This window comes from Larus michahellis, chromosome 2, assembly GCF_964199755.1.
Source record: "Larus michahellis chromosome 2, bLarMic1.1, whole genome shotgun sequence".
In the NCBI taxonomy this organism is placed as follows: Eukaryota; Metazoa; Chordata; class Aves; order Charadriiformes; family Laridae; genus Larus; species Larus michahellis.
The window spans coordinates 57,435,567-57,450,772 of NC_133897.1; the positions used below are offsets into that span (position 1 = coordinate 57,435,567).

The 15,206-nt window shown below is 43.6% G+C and overlaps 1 protein-coding gene across 3 annotated transcripts in view; it reads right to left on the reverse strand.

The window, feature by feature from the left end:
- GLI3 (GLI family zinc finger 3) overlaps window positions 1-15,206 on the reverse strand; it is a 213,953-nt gene that overhangs the window by 7,460 nt on the left and 191,287 nt on the right. For all 3 annotated transcript variants that reach the window (XM_074575610.1, XM_074575608.1, XM_074575609.1), the window contains exons 11-14: window positions 8,569-8,718; window positions 7,810-7,974; window positions 4,295-4,585; window positions 775-1,102 (exon numbers count right to left, since the gene is read on the reverse strand). In XM_074575610.1, the coding sequence (XP_074431711.1) occupies window positions 775-1,102; window positions 4,295-4,585; window positions 7,810-7,974; window positions 8,569-8,718 (934 nt within the window). The remainder of the gene's footprint in view (window positions 1-774; window positions 1,103-4,294; window positions 4,586-7,809; window positions 7,975-8,568; window positions 8,719-15,206) is intronic.

Consider the following 15,206-nt stretch of genomic DNA (forward strand, 5'->3'; position numbering starts at 1 on the left):
TTTCTAAGACGTCTTGAAATATTCTTGAAATAACTCCTAACAACTGCAAAACATCTTTGCTGGTTTCCTTGTTTTGTTTTGGTTTTAAGTAAACAGAATACATTTCTTAATTTTACATAGTTTCTTTTGATTGAATGGGTTTCAGAAAACCTGGGCTGTCACTACTGGGTGGAGTGCAGAAACCTACGGGCATGTTGTAGGCAATGTCGGGGCAGCAGGGACGTACATTTTGGCAAATTTTGTACAAAAACAACTATGGATCTTCAGAGTTCAATCTCACCTTGCTCCCATTCATGGATATCTGCCCTTTGTAGCAGTGGCATCTGTACATAGGATTACTTATATGTCTGGAAACAGTTTATTTAAAGGGCAGCCCAACACATCTATGCAAAGGATGCCTTGCTAAGGCCTCATCCGAAAGACTTCCATACCATAAACTGGCAGGTATTTATTTCAGCTGCATTGCCTCAAAACAAGAGAGGACTATGATGATTTGGGGTCCAAACCTTTAACTGTAGGGAAGATTTAAAAGATGATGCATGGCTCCCTTGCAAGCCCCTGTTCTGTAAAACAAGAGATGATCAGACTTCCCTCGGGATGGGTAGCGGGACTTGTAATGAGGGGACAACCAGTAAGTGATCAATTTATGAACCATTCTCACAGCTGCTGAGTTTCATAAGCTGCACTACTCTTTTGCAAGGGTTGCAAGATTGAGTTAGCAAGCAGTGAATTTAAGGACAAAAAGCGTTACCACTCCTGTTATGTGTATCTCACCATTTCCTATGAGAGGCGGCAAGGTCGGGGCTTTGGAAGGTGGAACGGGGTTCAGTCTTGGAAGCATTCCATTAACTTGTTTCAACCTTTCTAATTTCACTTGCTCCATCCATTTGGTCCCTGTCATATTCCTCCTGGCCTGTAAGCCAAGTGCTGTGGTGGCTGTGGAAATGGTAGAGTCCATGATTGGGGTTTCATCGATGACACTGAGGTCTCCTACACTACCACCACCGGTCAGAGAAAGCTCGATCCCATTGTTGGAATAGTTGCTGATGGGGGACTGTTCGCTGCTGCATGTAGACTGACCACCAGGGCTTGGCTGAGATGTCTGTTGGAGTGAAGGAAGAGACAAAAGACCATGAGGATTAAGCAAACAACGTTAACAAAGAACTTGCAGCAAATGGGGGTCTAAATGGAGCCAAAGAAAACCAAACGTAAAGAAAAGTTTGGCATTAAATGATGATGGTGGTCATTCATTAAGAGGCTTTCTAAAATATTGATTTTAACTGCAATGGAGGCCATTGCAAAACTCAAGACTAAAATCCGCTTCATGAGACACTTATTTCACTTATTCCCGTAATTGATTTTATCACTTCATGTCATTCACGTATGTATGGATACTCTATTTTGGGTATGCGCTGCTCCCAATTGAAACTGCAGGTCAATAAACCAAATCAGAACTCAGACACGTTACGAAGTCTAATTTACACTGCTGGGCTTGCAGCAAGCAAACAAACAAACAAGACTCCAACAACACTGGAATTTGGGTTTTTTTAATTAGACTTGTGGCTAAAGAATGTAAGTATTTTCCAAGCTTAAGGCTCATTGTTACGAGCAGCGGTTGGCCTGAAATGTTGGCGTGTAATGAAACAGGGACAAAACATCAGTGCAAAAATACTGTATCATATTATCAGCATCCTGTGACCCTAGCAGCATGCTCTAACTTATACCATCTCTGCCCTGAATGAAGAAGGCGACGATCTACTGAATCAAATCCTTCATTTCCTTAGAATTTAAGAATTTAAATTTAAGAATTTAAGTACCCACTACAGCCTGCTAACCTGCGGGGATATAAACCACCACAATAGCTGCTTCTTTCTTAACAGACAGCGTTCCCTGCTGCTCTAGCAGAACTCTTGCTGTAAGGAAACATGGGCTTGATTTATTTTTTTATACTCATAAAGTTCTCGTAAAAGAATGGGAAAATTTCTCTGACAAACTGGAAGACTCAGACAGATAGACTGTCAGACAAAACAGACAGCAAGACGGACAGAAGTCTCTGGACGTAGTACGTTACTATAGGCTGTACCAGGGTGATCACAAACCTGTGAGGCATGCAGTATCATTTTGCTCCCAAGAACAGTTTCATGTAAGTATTTCACTTTTGGGGTTTTTCTTGGGTTTTTTAGATTATTTTTTTTCTTGCCAGCCTGTGATTTTTTGCATGTTTTACTGACGCATGTTGGCTAGAATTTCTGAGGTAGCAGTGAATGAAGACACAGATTCATGGCAATACTGTAGCTACATATGCCCCTGAGGAGTCCATTAAGATGCAATAACTATTTTATTATTTCTAACTTGAATGATGATACTTAGAATTTATGAGGCCACACTGAGCATGTTCATTTCCAAATCCTGGCCATGGCAGATTTGGTGACAAGAATAGAAACAACTGTTATTTCAAAAAAGAGAGTTTGTGCTTCTGGACAATAGCTCTGTGCCATATGGAAGAGTAGTAATGGTCAGAAGCCTGTTCTTGTAGCCACTTGTCAAGATCACAGCGAGGTAGGTTACAGAAGTAAGAACTGTATTATGGGGAACATACATTTCTAGATGTGCAGTACAGAAAAAAAAGGATGTCTGATCTAGAGAAGAAGGTACAAAGACATTTCTGAAGACATTTCACCAACATAAGCCAGATTTTTCACATGTCAAGTGTTGCAAAATGCTCACAGCACATTACATTTGGGAATGAGTTTGATGGATTGCACATTACTAAATAAAGGAATGATTGGACAACAGGCAGAAGGCTAAAATAAAGACATAAATAATGTTGCAATAACAAAAACAGCAGAAAAGTTAAAATGCCCTCACCTTATTACCCACTGTCCTTAGGAAGTTAGAACAAGACATTTAAGAGCATTAGACAGAAAAGACATTGGATTAGTTGAAAAACAGAAAATATATCTTAGCTCATACAAACAATGAAAAGCAGGAAATACAGAATTGTTTTTAGAGGATATTTTTCAGTGAGAAATATTTAATACTATGCAAGCAATCAACATTCATAGCCCTGTCCTGCAAATTTTATTCATGTTAAAAACATCTATGCTCAACATGCCTCAATAATGCTCCAGATTTACCTAGCTAAGCAAGAAGGGAATGGGTTTTGTTCCTTTGTAATCTAAGGTAGTTATAACCAAAGGTGGCACAGGATCTCCTTTAGACTCGAGCGGCAGTTAACTCTGTGCCCTTGGAAGTTTCTGAATTCAGGATTAATACTCCACAGTTTGGGCGTAAGTCCTAGGCACAATATAGCAGTAACTTGTATTTCAATGAGTAATCACTTTGAATTGCAGCATGATTAACAATATGAGCAGAATTTGGAGGGCTCATATTTGTACTCCCCAAGGGTTAGGTCCAGATGAATCATAGACCCAGATGTGGAAGAGGATGGAATGACTGCCTTTGCTAATTTTAAGCTTTGTGGAAAGGATGGATGGCACATGAAATGCAGGCAAATGAAAGAAGAACTTCTTTATTTAAGATAGCATGTCAAAAAATGGAATAGGGTCCTTTCAACGCTCAAGGCTATACTAGTTTAATGCAATACATTAAGGTAAACCTAATGAAAAGACCTGTGGAAACTCTTAATTTACCTCAATTTAGTTAAATTGGAATTAGGTTAACTTGGTCAAATTAAATTAAGTATCAGATTAACACAAGAGGCCACATTACAATAGAGATCAAATGTTATCAAAAGATCCCTTCCTGCTGTTAAAGAAAGTCAATTTATCTTGCTTCAGTTTGATCCATGACCCAACAACCTCAAGCCCCTAAAATCTGATTGTTTCCTCAGGTTCTCCAAAAACTATCATCATCAATATCATCATTTTAGACTTTTGGAGTTGGGGTCTTTTGCATTCTGGTTTTGAGCTTGCAGGATTCACATTCTCTAACTCTCTTCTGTAAACAGGAGAATGGAAAAAACCGCCTTTTTAAAAACGAGAACTGTGATTTTCTCATAATATGCTGATTCCAAAAGACGGAGCTTTAAGAGAAACAATTATTGTGAGAGTTGCCAACACTGCACTTACCGCATATTGCACAGACTAGATGTAATCTTTTTATTTGCTATTTCTTAGGCTTTAAAAACATTTTACAATGTAAACGAAAAAGAAAACTTCACAAAACCTAACCACGTGAGCTAGAGTTTACGGGCTTGAGCATTTCATAAACGGATTACTAACTGCTTGCAAGAAGAAAAAGGACAAAAGGAGCGGCACGGTGTATTGCATACCATTGGTTTTTCTGACTTGACCGCTTTCACTTGGAGGCATTCTTCACGCTTTGAGGTAGTGTTGCTGAGGTCCTTCTGCTCGCCAATTGCACCCTGAGTCTGATGGCCTGGCGACCGGGTCTGAGAATGGCTGCCTGGGTCTCTCGGTGGTGGAGGCCTCGGATGGATATCTCCCCGCTGCTTCTTGGTGACATGCGCCTCCGGGCCATGCACGGTCTTCACATGTTTCCGGAGAGAACTGGGGTCTGTGTAGCGCTTTGTGCAGCCTGGTATCTTGCAAACATATGGTTTCTGACGAGGCAGGAAAAACGCTTAAATTAGATTTAATTTCACGTGGGGCTCCTGAAGAGCTCCTTGGAGCACAGCTGGTGTTAACAGTTACACGCTTTCACAGTGAATTTGTTATCTAATTTATGGTCTCTGCAGTGACTGGACCTAGTCAAACCTATTAATTCCCTTTGGTTTTGATGGTACCCATTAATTCTGCATAATTTACAGAGGGCAGAGCCTCTCATGATATGAACTGGCACAGCTTTGACTTACCATAGCAGAAGAGTCAACAGAGTTATGGCAATTTACGAAGACTGGCCTAATTTTCTATCCTGCCCATTGCTCTCAGCAGTTTGATACCCTGTTTCCAGTATGCCCAGTACCTACTCCTTGACATTCAGAGGCAAACAACCCCCTTCAAAACATGTTGGGACATTTATTCAGGCAGGATTATCTGCAGAAGCACTTTTCCTGATTCCTTCAGATCACCAGTATAATGTTCAAGCACAGGATACAGTACCATAAGAATGGTCACGTTGCAGCATACGCACTAGTACTATTAGTGCTACTAGCATAACTAATCACTCATTTTTTAAAACCTGCTTCCTTTGTCTGTGAATTTCTTTAGTTCACTAAGTAATGTAGAATAAAGTAAACTTATTGTCTTTAAATTTAGCAAAGACTATGTTCTTGCATGATGAGAGGATCAGAGAGAAGAGTTGAGCCCTTCCTAAATACTTTAATTGCCTCAGGAAACTATCATTCCTTCACTTTTATTACTGAATTGTTCCCAAGAAACTGCTATTTTAAAGTCTTATTTATATTAGCCCTCAAGAGAAAAAAAAAGAGACCCTCACGCAGAGCTCCTCAAAGGGGTTCTCTGTCTGCTTGCACATGGCACTGTGGAGCCTTTGAGAAATGTAGCTTCTTCATGGCTGTCTAAGGCCTAAGCCCGCTTCCACCGATGTCAGTGGAAAAAATGTCAATCGTGCAATTTAAAGTTGACGCTGAGCTACCGAGGCAGGTTTTCTCAAGATGCTATGGAAGTACAAGTCAGTTAGCTCTCTTCTACAAGTGTAAGGCTTATCTGCATCAAGGTATGTATGTCAGCTTCTTTTAAATCCGTCTATAGGTTACCTACTTACAACCAAAATGGCACTGCGAGGAAGTGCTGAATTGGGTCTGCGCTTCCCACGGTATTCATGGCACGCCGTGAGTATACATTGCCCAAGAGCATTCGCTTGTTTCATTGTGAAATAACGGCAAAGGAAATGTCTAATTTGCCCTTGCTGCTGCACTACCAGAAATGATGCCCAGCAAAAATTTTTTCTTGGTGACTTACATGAAATCCTGATCTGAAAACACAGGCCATACAGGTCATGCCTTTAAGTTGGAGAGGAACTTACTCATCAACAAGGCAAAAAACAGACCGGTTCAGACAGTGAATGAAAAAAAAAAGCACAGTCAGCTATTGGCGAGACTTAGTGAACTTGCTTCTACCTTGGTGACAATTCACAAAATTGCTGCTGGGCTTCAGTGCAGTTGTTAATTGGGCTGCTGAGAGCACACACTGCAGGGATGGGGCGAACTCAGAGGTGTGCAACACTCTGCTTCCCTTGTGACTCAAGAGATGCTACAGGGACCAGGGGACTGGAAGAAGATGAACCACATCCTGGGCTGCATCAAAAGAAGTATGGTCAGCAGGTCGAGGGAGGCGATTCTCTCTCTCTCCACTCTGGTGAGACCTCTGCTCCATTCTGGTGAGACCCCACCTGGAGTACTGCATGCAGCTCTGGAGTCCTCAGCGCAACAAGGACATGGACCTGTTGGAACGGGTCCAGCGGAGGGCCACAAAGATGATCAGAGGACTGGAGCACCTATGCTATGAGGACAGGCCGAGAGAGTTGGGGTTGTTCAGCCTGGAGAAGAGCAAGCTCTGGGGAGACCTTAAAGCGTCCTTCCAGTACTTAAAGGGGGCCTACAGGAAAGATGGGGAGGGAGTCTTTATCAGGGAGTGTAGCGATAGGATGAGGGGTAATGGTTTCAAACTGAAAGAGGGTAAATTTAGATTAGATACTAGGAAGAAATTATTTCCTGTGAGGGTGGTGAGGCACTGGAACAGGTTGCCCAGGGAAGCTATTAATGCCCCATCCCTAGAAGTGTTCAAGGCCAGGCTGGATGGGGCTTTGAGCAGCCTGGTCTAGTGGGAGGTGTCCCTGCCCATGGCAGGGGGGTTGGAACTAGATGGTCTTTAAGGTCCCTTCCAACCCAAACCATTCTGTGATTCTATGATTGCTCCCAGGAGATTCTGCCAGCCCTAGCGAATGCCTGTTAGAGAAGGATAAAAGCTTTGTAGAAGTGGATGTAGCTGCTATGGTTTCCACACCACACAGTAACCACGCTGGTATGTCCTGCCCTTCCAGTACTTCCAGGTTTAGGCTAGAAGTGAAGGAGCACAGGGACAGGTAAAGGAGGAGGGACTGCACTCCAAGATGAGACTCAGATGATGTGATTCCCTGCGTAACCTGAAATGGGGCAATAAAACGGGGACAAGGCATGAAGACGGTGTGTTTCCTGAAAGAGGGTGCAGCAATAATAGGAAACACACAGTAATAAAGAGGTGTTACACTGAGAGTTTGGGAGACGGCTGTGACTGCCCCAGCCGCTTTGCTTGAGAGAGATCAAATTCCTTCCACTGCATCCCTACTCTGTGAGGTCTGTTCAGGATGGAAAGAAAGAGTGAAATAGCCCAGAGAAGAAGGAAGAGGCATAACTCAGAACTTACAGGGCAAGCCAAACTTTCCAAACTCTGGAGACTCCTCCATAGCTGTCTGCAGCAGCCGAGAAGGATGCTGTGGGATGCGGCAGGCGCTGCGGATGGGCAGCCACCAGGTGTCCCCACCGGCCCAGGCGACAGGACACACTCCAGGGGCTGCACCAGCCCCTCTGGCTCTGGGGGACAGAACTGCCCCAGCGCTTCAGCTCCGATCTGTCCTGGGTTAACACGCCTGTTTCCATTAGACCCCTCTTCCTTCATACCTCTCTTACTCTTAATAAGATGACTCACAGCTTCTTTAGGTCCATATGACACTGAAATGACTGTGTTCCTAAGACCCATCTAGAACCTACCCCTTTCAGGTTGCTGAGGGTTTCTGTCCCTGTCCTCTGTAATAAATTGCTATGATCACATTGTAAGTCTGTTCAACTCCAGATTTTATTATTTTTTTGAAGCTATGCTTACTTACCTCATTGGAATGAGTCCTGTTTTGGTGCTTGGCCCTGTCGGACGCGTTGGAGAAAGCTTTGTTGCAGCCTTCGTGTTCACACACATATGGTTTCTCTCCAGTGTGAGATCTCAAGTGCGTTTTCAAGTTTTCTAGTCTGGAGTAGGCCTTTGTACAACCTTCAAACTGCAGACAAAAAGTAATTCTGGATTAATCTTTGGACTTGCAGGAAACAGTAAAAGCTGACCTATAAAATTTTAGCAACTTCCCAAGCCTTCATAACCTTACCCAATGCAGTTTTGTTTTGATTTGTTGGATTTTAATTTTACCCAGGCAAACCCCATCACAGCTCAAGTTAAAATGCTTCCAGCATTATGTAAATCTTCTCTTACAGGAGAGTACAGTATTTGTGTACGTCGTCTAAGACAGAAATCCATTGCAAAGTCATTAGGAGGCTGGTGGCCAGCAATAATACCCAGATGTAGCTCTGTAAGAGAAAGTGCTTTCAAATAATTAAGCAAACTGAGCCCTGTTTAATGATGCCTTTTGGGGCTTCTTTGCACTTTAAACTTGAGGAAGTGGGCCAAATTATCCAGTGAAACGCCTTTCCTAAAGCTCTTGTCATCTGGGCGAGCTGGGTAATGAAGCAGACATGGTAGTCTCTTCTCCGACAAATGTCCGACGGACAAGAGATCAGGGAATGCAGCATCGGCACCGCTCTGTTCCCTGCACAGCCCTGGCTCCCCAGTCTGAGCCTGGGGCTCAGCCCCCTTTACTCACAGTGCATTTGTGTGGCTTTTCCCCTGTGTGTCTCCTCATGTGTACCACCAGCATATACTGGGCTTTGAATGGTTTCTGCTCCCGGGAACAGTCCAGCCATCGGCACACAAACTCTTTCTTCTCACCGTGTATATGGTCGTTGTTTATATGCTGTTTGGGCAGAAGAGAGATTACAGTAATTAACATCGTCATCAGCCTTACTGCAACTTCACATTGGAATGGCACCAGAGGCTCAGGTGTGAGCCAGCATCCGGCGGTACTAAAAGAGCAAGAGGATTGTCTGTGCACCAAAGCGATCGCAGGGTTCAAGTTACAGTTCTCATTGGAAGTCCGCTAAGGCCCATGAATTTGTTTCTACTGATGACAACAGGCTTTGGATCAGGCCTCAGGGATACAGGCTGTTAAATGGACCCTGGCTAATCACATGCATGGCACCCTTCGCGTGATTCACGCTGAGTAATGTCTTCCCGGATCAGGGAATCCTTATTCAAGTGCCACTCAACACAAACGAGGCTTACAAAACCTTTAAAAACTCGTCCTCCAACCTGAAAAACCAACAGAACCGCTAAACCACGTTTCCACCAGAACTTTTAGCTCACCATATTTTCTTTGAGTAAATGTACTGGGTTAGTGCACATGTTGTGGCAGCAGAAACAAAACCCTACACATTGTAGTAACTAAAAACTCTGAGCGCAGAAGCATCCATCAAGCCAGCTTTTGCTATTGCCAAGTACGGCTCTGGGAGAGACACAGCCCCAGGCCTGTTGACACGCATGCATGTGTCTCGCTGTGGTCATTGTCATCTGCGTGAGCATCTCTGGAGACATGCTGGGGATTGTCATCTGTGTGAGCATCTCTGGAGACACGCTGGGGCTGTGTACCTTTTACTCTTCCAGAAAAGCAGCCTGCTCTGTTCTCTTCACTAAGATCCAGTTCAGCGGAGCATTTAAATACAGATTTAATTCTCGCTGATTGTGTTTCTGAGCAGAAATGGCCAGACGAATCAGGGCCAGCCTCAAGATTGGTTCGGTTTTTTAAGGTTTAACTGTTTGAATTTTTTGCATAGCTTCAGAAAACAAAAGCACCCTACACCCTGACTTTCAAACATTTATGAAGGCTGTAATTTCAGCAGGAGCTACCCCACTCATCCTCCTGGACTCTCTTGGAGAAACCCTGCCTCAGAGACTTCCCTATTGCTGTACTTTCTATCACAGCTTGCTAGCTGTGCCACTAGATGGCCACATTTCTCAGCAAATGCGATTATTTCCATTAATGTACTAGACAAAATCCTTCCAGACTTTATATTTGATCCCAGCGCAGGGATGAAATCTGTATCTGCTCTGTAAGTAGTTCACAGAAAAAGCCAGCCGTACAGAAACTCAGTAGTTCATACTGGAACACAAAGATAATCCCAATCCTGAAAACAATCAGAAAACCAAATAAAATCACTTATGTTCACAATTATGCGGCATTGCCATGGCTAACAGATGTGCGCTGCCTATAAAAGATGACTGCTCTTTTTCTCTTTCTGAAACTTTATTGCCATTTCTTAAAAGTTGTGATGGGGCGCAGAGCGCGGGAACAGAGCAGATGTGCTGGACAACATACAGCACGTAATCTGCAGGAGTTTATGTTTCAAGTGCAGATCTCTAGTCCATTCATACTACACACGCCTGTACCAAAAGTGTACAGATGCCCTGCGCTGTGGAATGGCATCGGACGAGTACAATGAGAACGCACATTAACATTCTTCTTTCCTGAAAGAGAAAGAAGTAATGGACAAAACTCAATGCATTAAAGGAATTCTTGTCCAACTCTTTGTGTAAACATTACAAACTGTGAGTTATTTGGTTAAACCTACACAGCCAAGAGGGAAATGAAAACCAAGTGTGTGACACAGGCTTGCCATTTGATAGAAAAACTTCAAGGCTGGTTCAATCAGCTCACAACAGCACCTCCCCCTACCTCCCGCTGTGTGGACACTCAGGCACCATGGATGCTCTTTCAGAGAAATTCTCCATAGGACGCTTTTTCTCTTTGTCCCTGCAAATGAGCTTGCTCCTTGCCCTCCAGACCTCTAGCCGTTATCAGCGTGAGCATCCTCTAAAACTGGCCTTTCTCATGGGCGTAAAACACCCTTCCTCGCTCCTTCTCCCAGCCCAGGCTCACTGCAGCGACTGACAAAGCTTGCCCAAGATGGTGACTTGATCATTGGCCTCTCCCCCTCACTCCACTGGCTCACCTGTCAACTATCTTGTGATCTCCCACAGGTCACTGCACAACTGTGTCCCTCCATACTCGTCTGCCCTGCTCTCGTATCCTGTCACTCCTTTCCTACTCCCTCTGCTTTTTCTACAGTCACACCCCTCATCGCTCTGATGCTCCAAGTGGCCACCAAGAGCTCACCTGCAAAGCCATCTCATTCTCATTCAACCCCTCTGAGGATTCTCACCTTCAGGTAAAGCCTAGATGAAAAGAGTCCATGGCATCATCTGCTAATCTGGGTAATTTCTTTAGTTCTCAGGTGAGCCGTTCAATTGCTTTTTTCAGAGGGGTGAGACTTTAACAGACCTATACGTGTGCCCAAATAAATACTGGAAGGCCGGTCTGGAAGATGACACTTGCTAGACGTGAAACCAGCACAAGTAAGAGGCCAACTGCAGAAACCAGCAGTGCTTTCAGGTAATTCACAGCGCTGGTAATCCTGACCACGTAGGGCCAGATTCAAACACCCTCCCTCACTCGCTCAAGTTATGATTTGAAAACTGATCAGTCATCTGCTACGGACATGCAGGCAGAACTATATAAATACAAACCAGGAACTAAATCTACACCGTGATTTTTTATCATTACCACTTGGCAGAAACGATGTAAAATATTTAGAACATGTTTAAAGGAAGAGGGAGGTCTCACTGTGCAAACAACGGCAATTAGAAAAGTTCAGAAGTTTGTGAACTCTGGCATTCAGGTTCTTTGACTCAGATAATTACCTTTGGATTTTGCACGGTGTTTTTGGCTCCCTGGTCTCTATTATGAGAGGGAATGAATAGTTTTGAGCTTGTAAAACAAAGAACAGTCGGGAATAAGAGTATTATGCAAAGCAGAAGCTTTGGTACAGTACAATAAGGATTTATAGGGTTTCAATTTATAATCTGTTTGTAACCTTATTACACCCATGAAATGTCACATTCCAGGGACTAGATCAGAAGGATTTTTTTTTTCCTGGTGAAATTGAATTTTGATGCAGTTTCAGGGTGTGAAAAGGCTTTTCTTTTAATTTTGTAGGCCCAAACCTGCAAGTTTTACTTACGTTGGTAATCCTTATTACAGTAAATAGGCGCATGAAAGCCAATGATATTACTCCCTAGTGACAGGTTTGCTAACATAAGGCTCTGAAGCACCAGCTCTGTATTATTAAGAATTTCTGACCTGAAAAAAAAGCCCCCATTAAAAGCTGCAATTCTACTAGCTATCTCCCATTGCACACAGCTCCAAAAAGCTGCTAAACAGGGGTCATTCGCAGAATACCAGTCACTTTCATGCCACTTCAATGCTCATTACCAAACCTCAGTTTGTCCTGGCTCATTTTCTTGTCTTTAAAAAATGTTGCCATTATCATCCGGCTTCAAAATACCCTAAAATGAACAGAGGGAGCTGACCTAAATACTGATTTTGGTCTCAGAACACCCTGGCTTTGCAGGAGGAAGCTCTGAGATGGATTGCAATTCCAGAGCAAAAAGAGCAACAAAATTCGTTGAAATCAAGGCTGAAGTTGGCCTGTCACCTCTACTGGGGAAGCTCAAAAACCAGAGGTAACAGGGAGCACAACCTGCAGTGTCCTGGAAGCATAAACACTTACATGGTAAGAAATACTATTTCAAAAAGGAACACCTTAAAACGTACACATAATCTCATATAATCAATGCACATCGTATGCACTACTCCATATTGTAGCAGATGATGTGAGGTGACATTGGAGGTAGGATCTGCAATAATCTTAGTGTTCCATTTCCCTCCTCTTCCACATGTGTTTTAGAAGAAAGGAGTATCGAAGCGTATCCTAGCTGACTGCTCGGTACCCGTTAGCTATTCAATACATAAACAAAGGCCAAACGTGCCTCTCACAGTAGTCAAACAGCAGGAGGAAAGCCCCTTCATACCAGTGGAATGAGCTAGGAACAACAGAAAAAGAATGACTGTCACCTGCAACTGAGATTGCACCTGAAAGCAAAATGTTATTTGGTGCATAAAGCAGAAAACATGGGGAAAATCTCCTGATTCTGCATTCTAACCTAGATACCACAATGATGTATGCTAGGAGAAAACTGGGAAGAGACCATGCCATATTGGTATAATATGGTAAGTTAGTGGCACAGTGGAAGGCATATCACCATTTCCAAAAATTGGTTTAATTTCAATTATGCACTGACACTTTTAGACTTTTATCTTCTCACGATTATTTCCTTGTACTTTAAAAATTAAGAAAAGGAGGTGCTAAATAACTCCTTACTAAACCTCACTACTGACATCAAGCAGAAGCAGCATTTAAGCCATCTTCTAACACGACTCTCCCCTGGACTGTACTGCCACAGAAAGTCCCTCAAACCAGCAGAGCTACCGCATTTGCTGCGAAGGAGATGAAGCACAAACGGCAAAGAGGCATCGCAGTGGAACGGCTGCTAAACACAGCTCATCCCACAGCTGCACGAGGAGTCATGGAGTTCCATGAGAGGAAATGTGCAGAGATTGCGTCCAGCAGTAACAGACTGGATAGCTCTGAGGCTGGTTTGGAAAGGGATTAGTTGTCCCTGACCTGCAAGTCCTGCAGGGAACACTCTTATTTATGTGTTTTGCATAGGGGATGTAGATTTGTCCTTAAGGCCACATAGAGTTAGAAACAGATGGAGGGTTCCTGGTCATCAGGTCCATCCCTTGCTGTGGCAAGCCCTGCTACACATAATCCCGGTCACAAATGGAGCAAGCTTCATCTTCTAAGTACGTTGGTGAACTGCTCTCTCTGCTCCCAGTGGAAAGCTCTTCCAGGAACTCACTCCTCTGCTGGTTAGCAACTAATTTCTAGCTTCGATTTATTCACAGCCAATTTATATTCATTTGTTCTTGTGCCAACACTATCCTTTAGCTTAAACAGCTCTGCTTCCCTGCATGGTGTTTATTTCTCTCCCTCCCCCACCCCAACTAACTATCATACAGCACTCGCCTCTCTGCCTTCATTTGATGGATTAAATATAACAGTCCCTTCTGGTCTTCTCTAGGATGACCAAGTCCTCATTCCCCCTCTTACCCAACTTTGGCTTGAGGTGTGGAAGTCCCTGTGTCCCGACTGTCATTTCGTTCCCAGGTTCCTCATTGCCACTTCCAGGACTGTGTTAGTGCATCCCTCCTCAGTGGTCCTCTCAGCCCTTCTCTTCACCTGCTCTAGTACAACTTCAACCTTCCTGACTAGAATGGTGTGAAGTACACCAGAGCTTGCCACACTTGGCGTTACAGAATTCAAACTTCCCTGTCCTCATTTAGGTCTAACTACAGATCTCTCCTTTACTTTGGACTTGAGACCACTACCAAAGCACCTGAGTATCTCATAGCTTGTGAACGCACCCCTTCTAGCAACCAGCTTTGGGAAATAGTATCTACTACTACGGCCACAGTAGAGGCCAAGACTTAAGGCCCAGGAAAGCTAAAGGCCACATGCATACAAGTATTTAGGTCTCTGATTCTCACAAAAAGTAGTCACTTGTTCATGAGTGGTGTGCATACTTTTGAGGTTCTTGACCCACACAGCTTCCTGAGATATCCGAGTGATTGTAAAAAGAGTATCAGCATTTAGAAAAGTGACAGGGCAGCACTTAAGCAAGTACCCATGCTTGCCTGCTCCCCAGGGATGCAATCCACAGCTCATCACTGCTCCTCGCTACCATTTTAGGTAGTCAGGCAACTAAGAGATGACATCAGGCAGGCCTCCCTACCATCTCATTAACATCTCGATAAAGATTAACTCCACGATCCACAGCAAGATGGACAGACAAAAGCTTTGTAAAGAAGTCAGGATATAAAGGAGGTCCTGGTGAGGCAGGAAATATTCTGTGACAATAGAAATCCCATTGTGAGGAGGAAAAAAACCCTGCATCTCCGTGGAGTGAAATCCCCAGCAGACTTTTCGGACACATTCCAATCACTGCAATCGAGTCTCTCTCTAACCTCTGTGACTCTCTGTTAGAACAATGCATGCATTTTAATTTCCTCTTATCTGCTGGAAAATAGGTATGGATCCTCTCTGTCCTTTCCCTACTAAAGATCATCTGCAGGCACGAGGAGGCTAAACAACCACAAGAGACTAATGTCTCCTCCCTGCTGCACAAGTCAAGAGTACGCTTTTGACCTCGTGTCCTTAGGGTGGCATAAGTACTTAAGCCATTTTTAGTTCCTGAGACAGAAGAAGCACTTAAGCTGCTTTAAACCTTTATGGTGGCATAAATGCTTAAGCTGCTTGCAGTTCCAAAAGCCAAGTAGAAGCTATAGCTATACATGAAGAACTCTGCATTTCTGCATAGGCACATGCCTGCGGAGAATCTCAGGTAACTATCTCCACTCCTGCCTCCTTTGCTTTGGATGCCTTTATT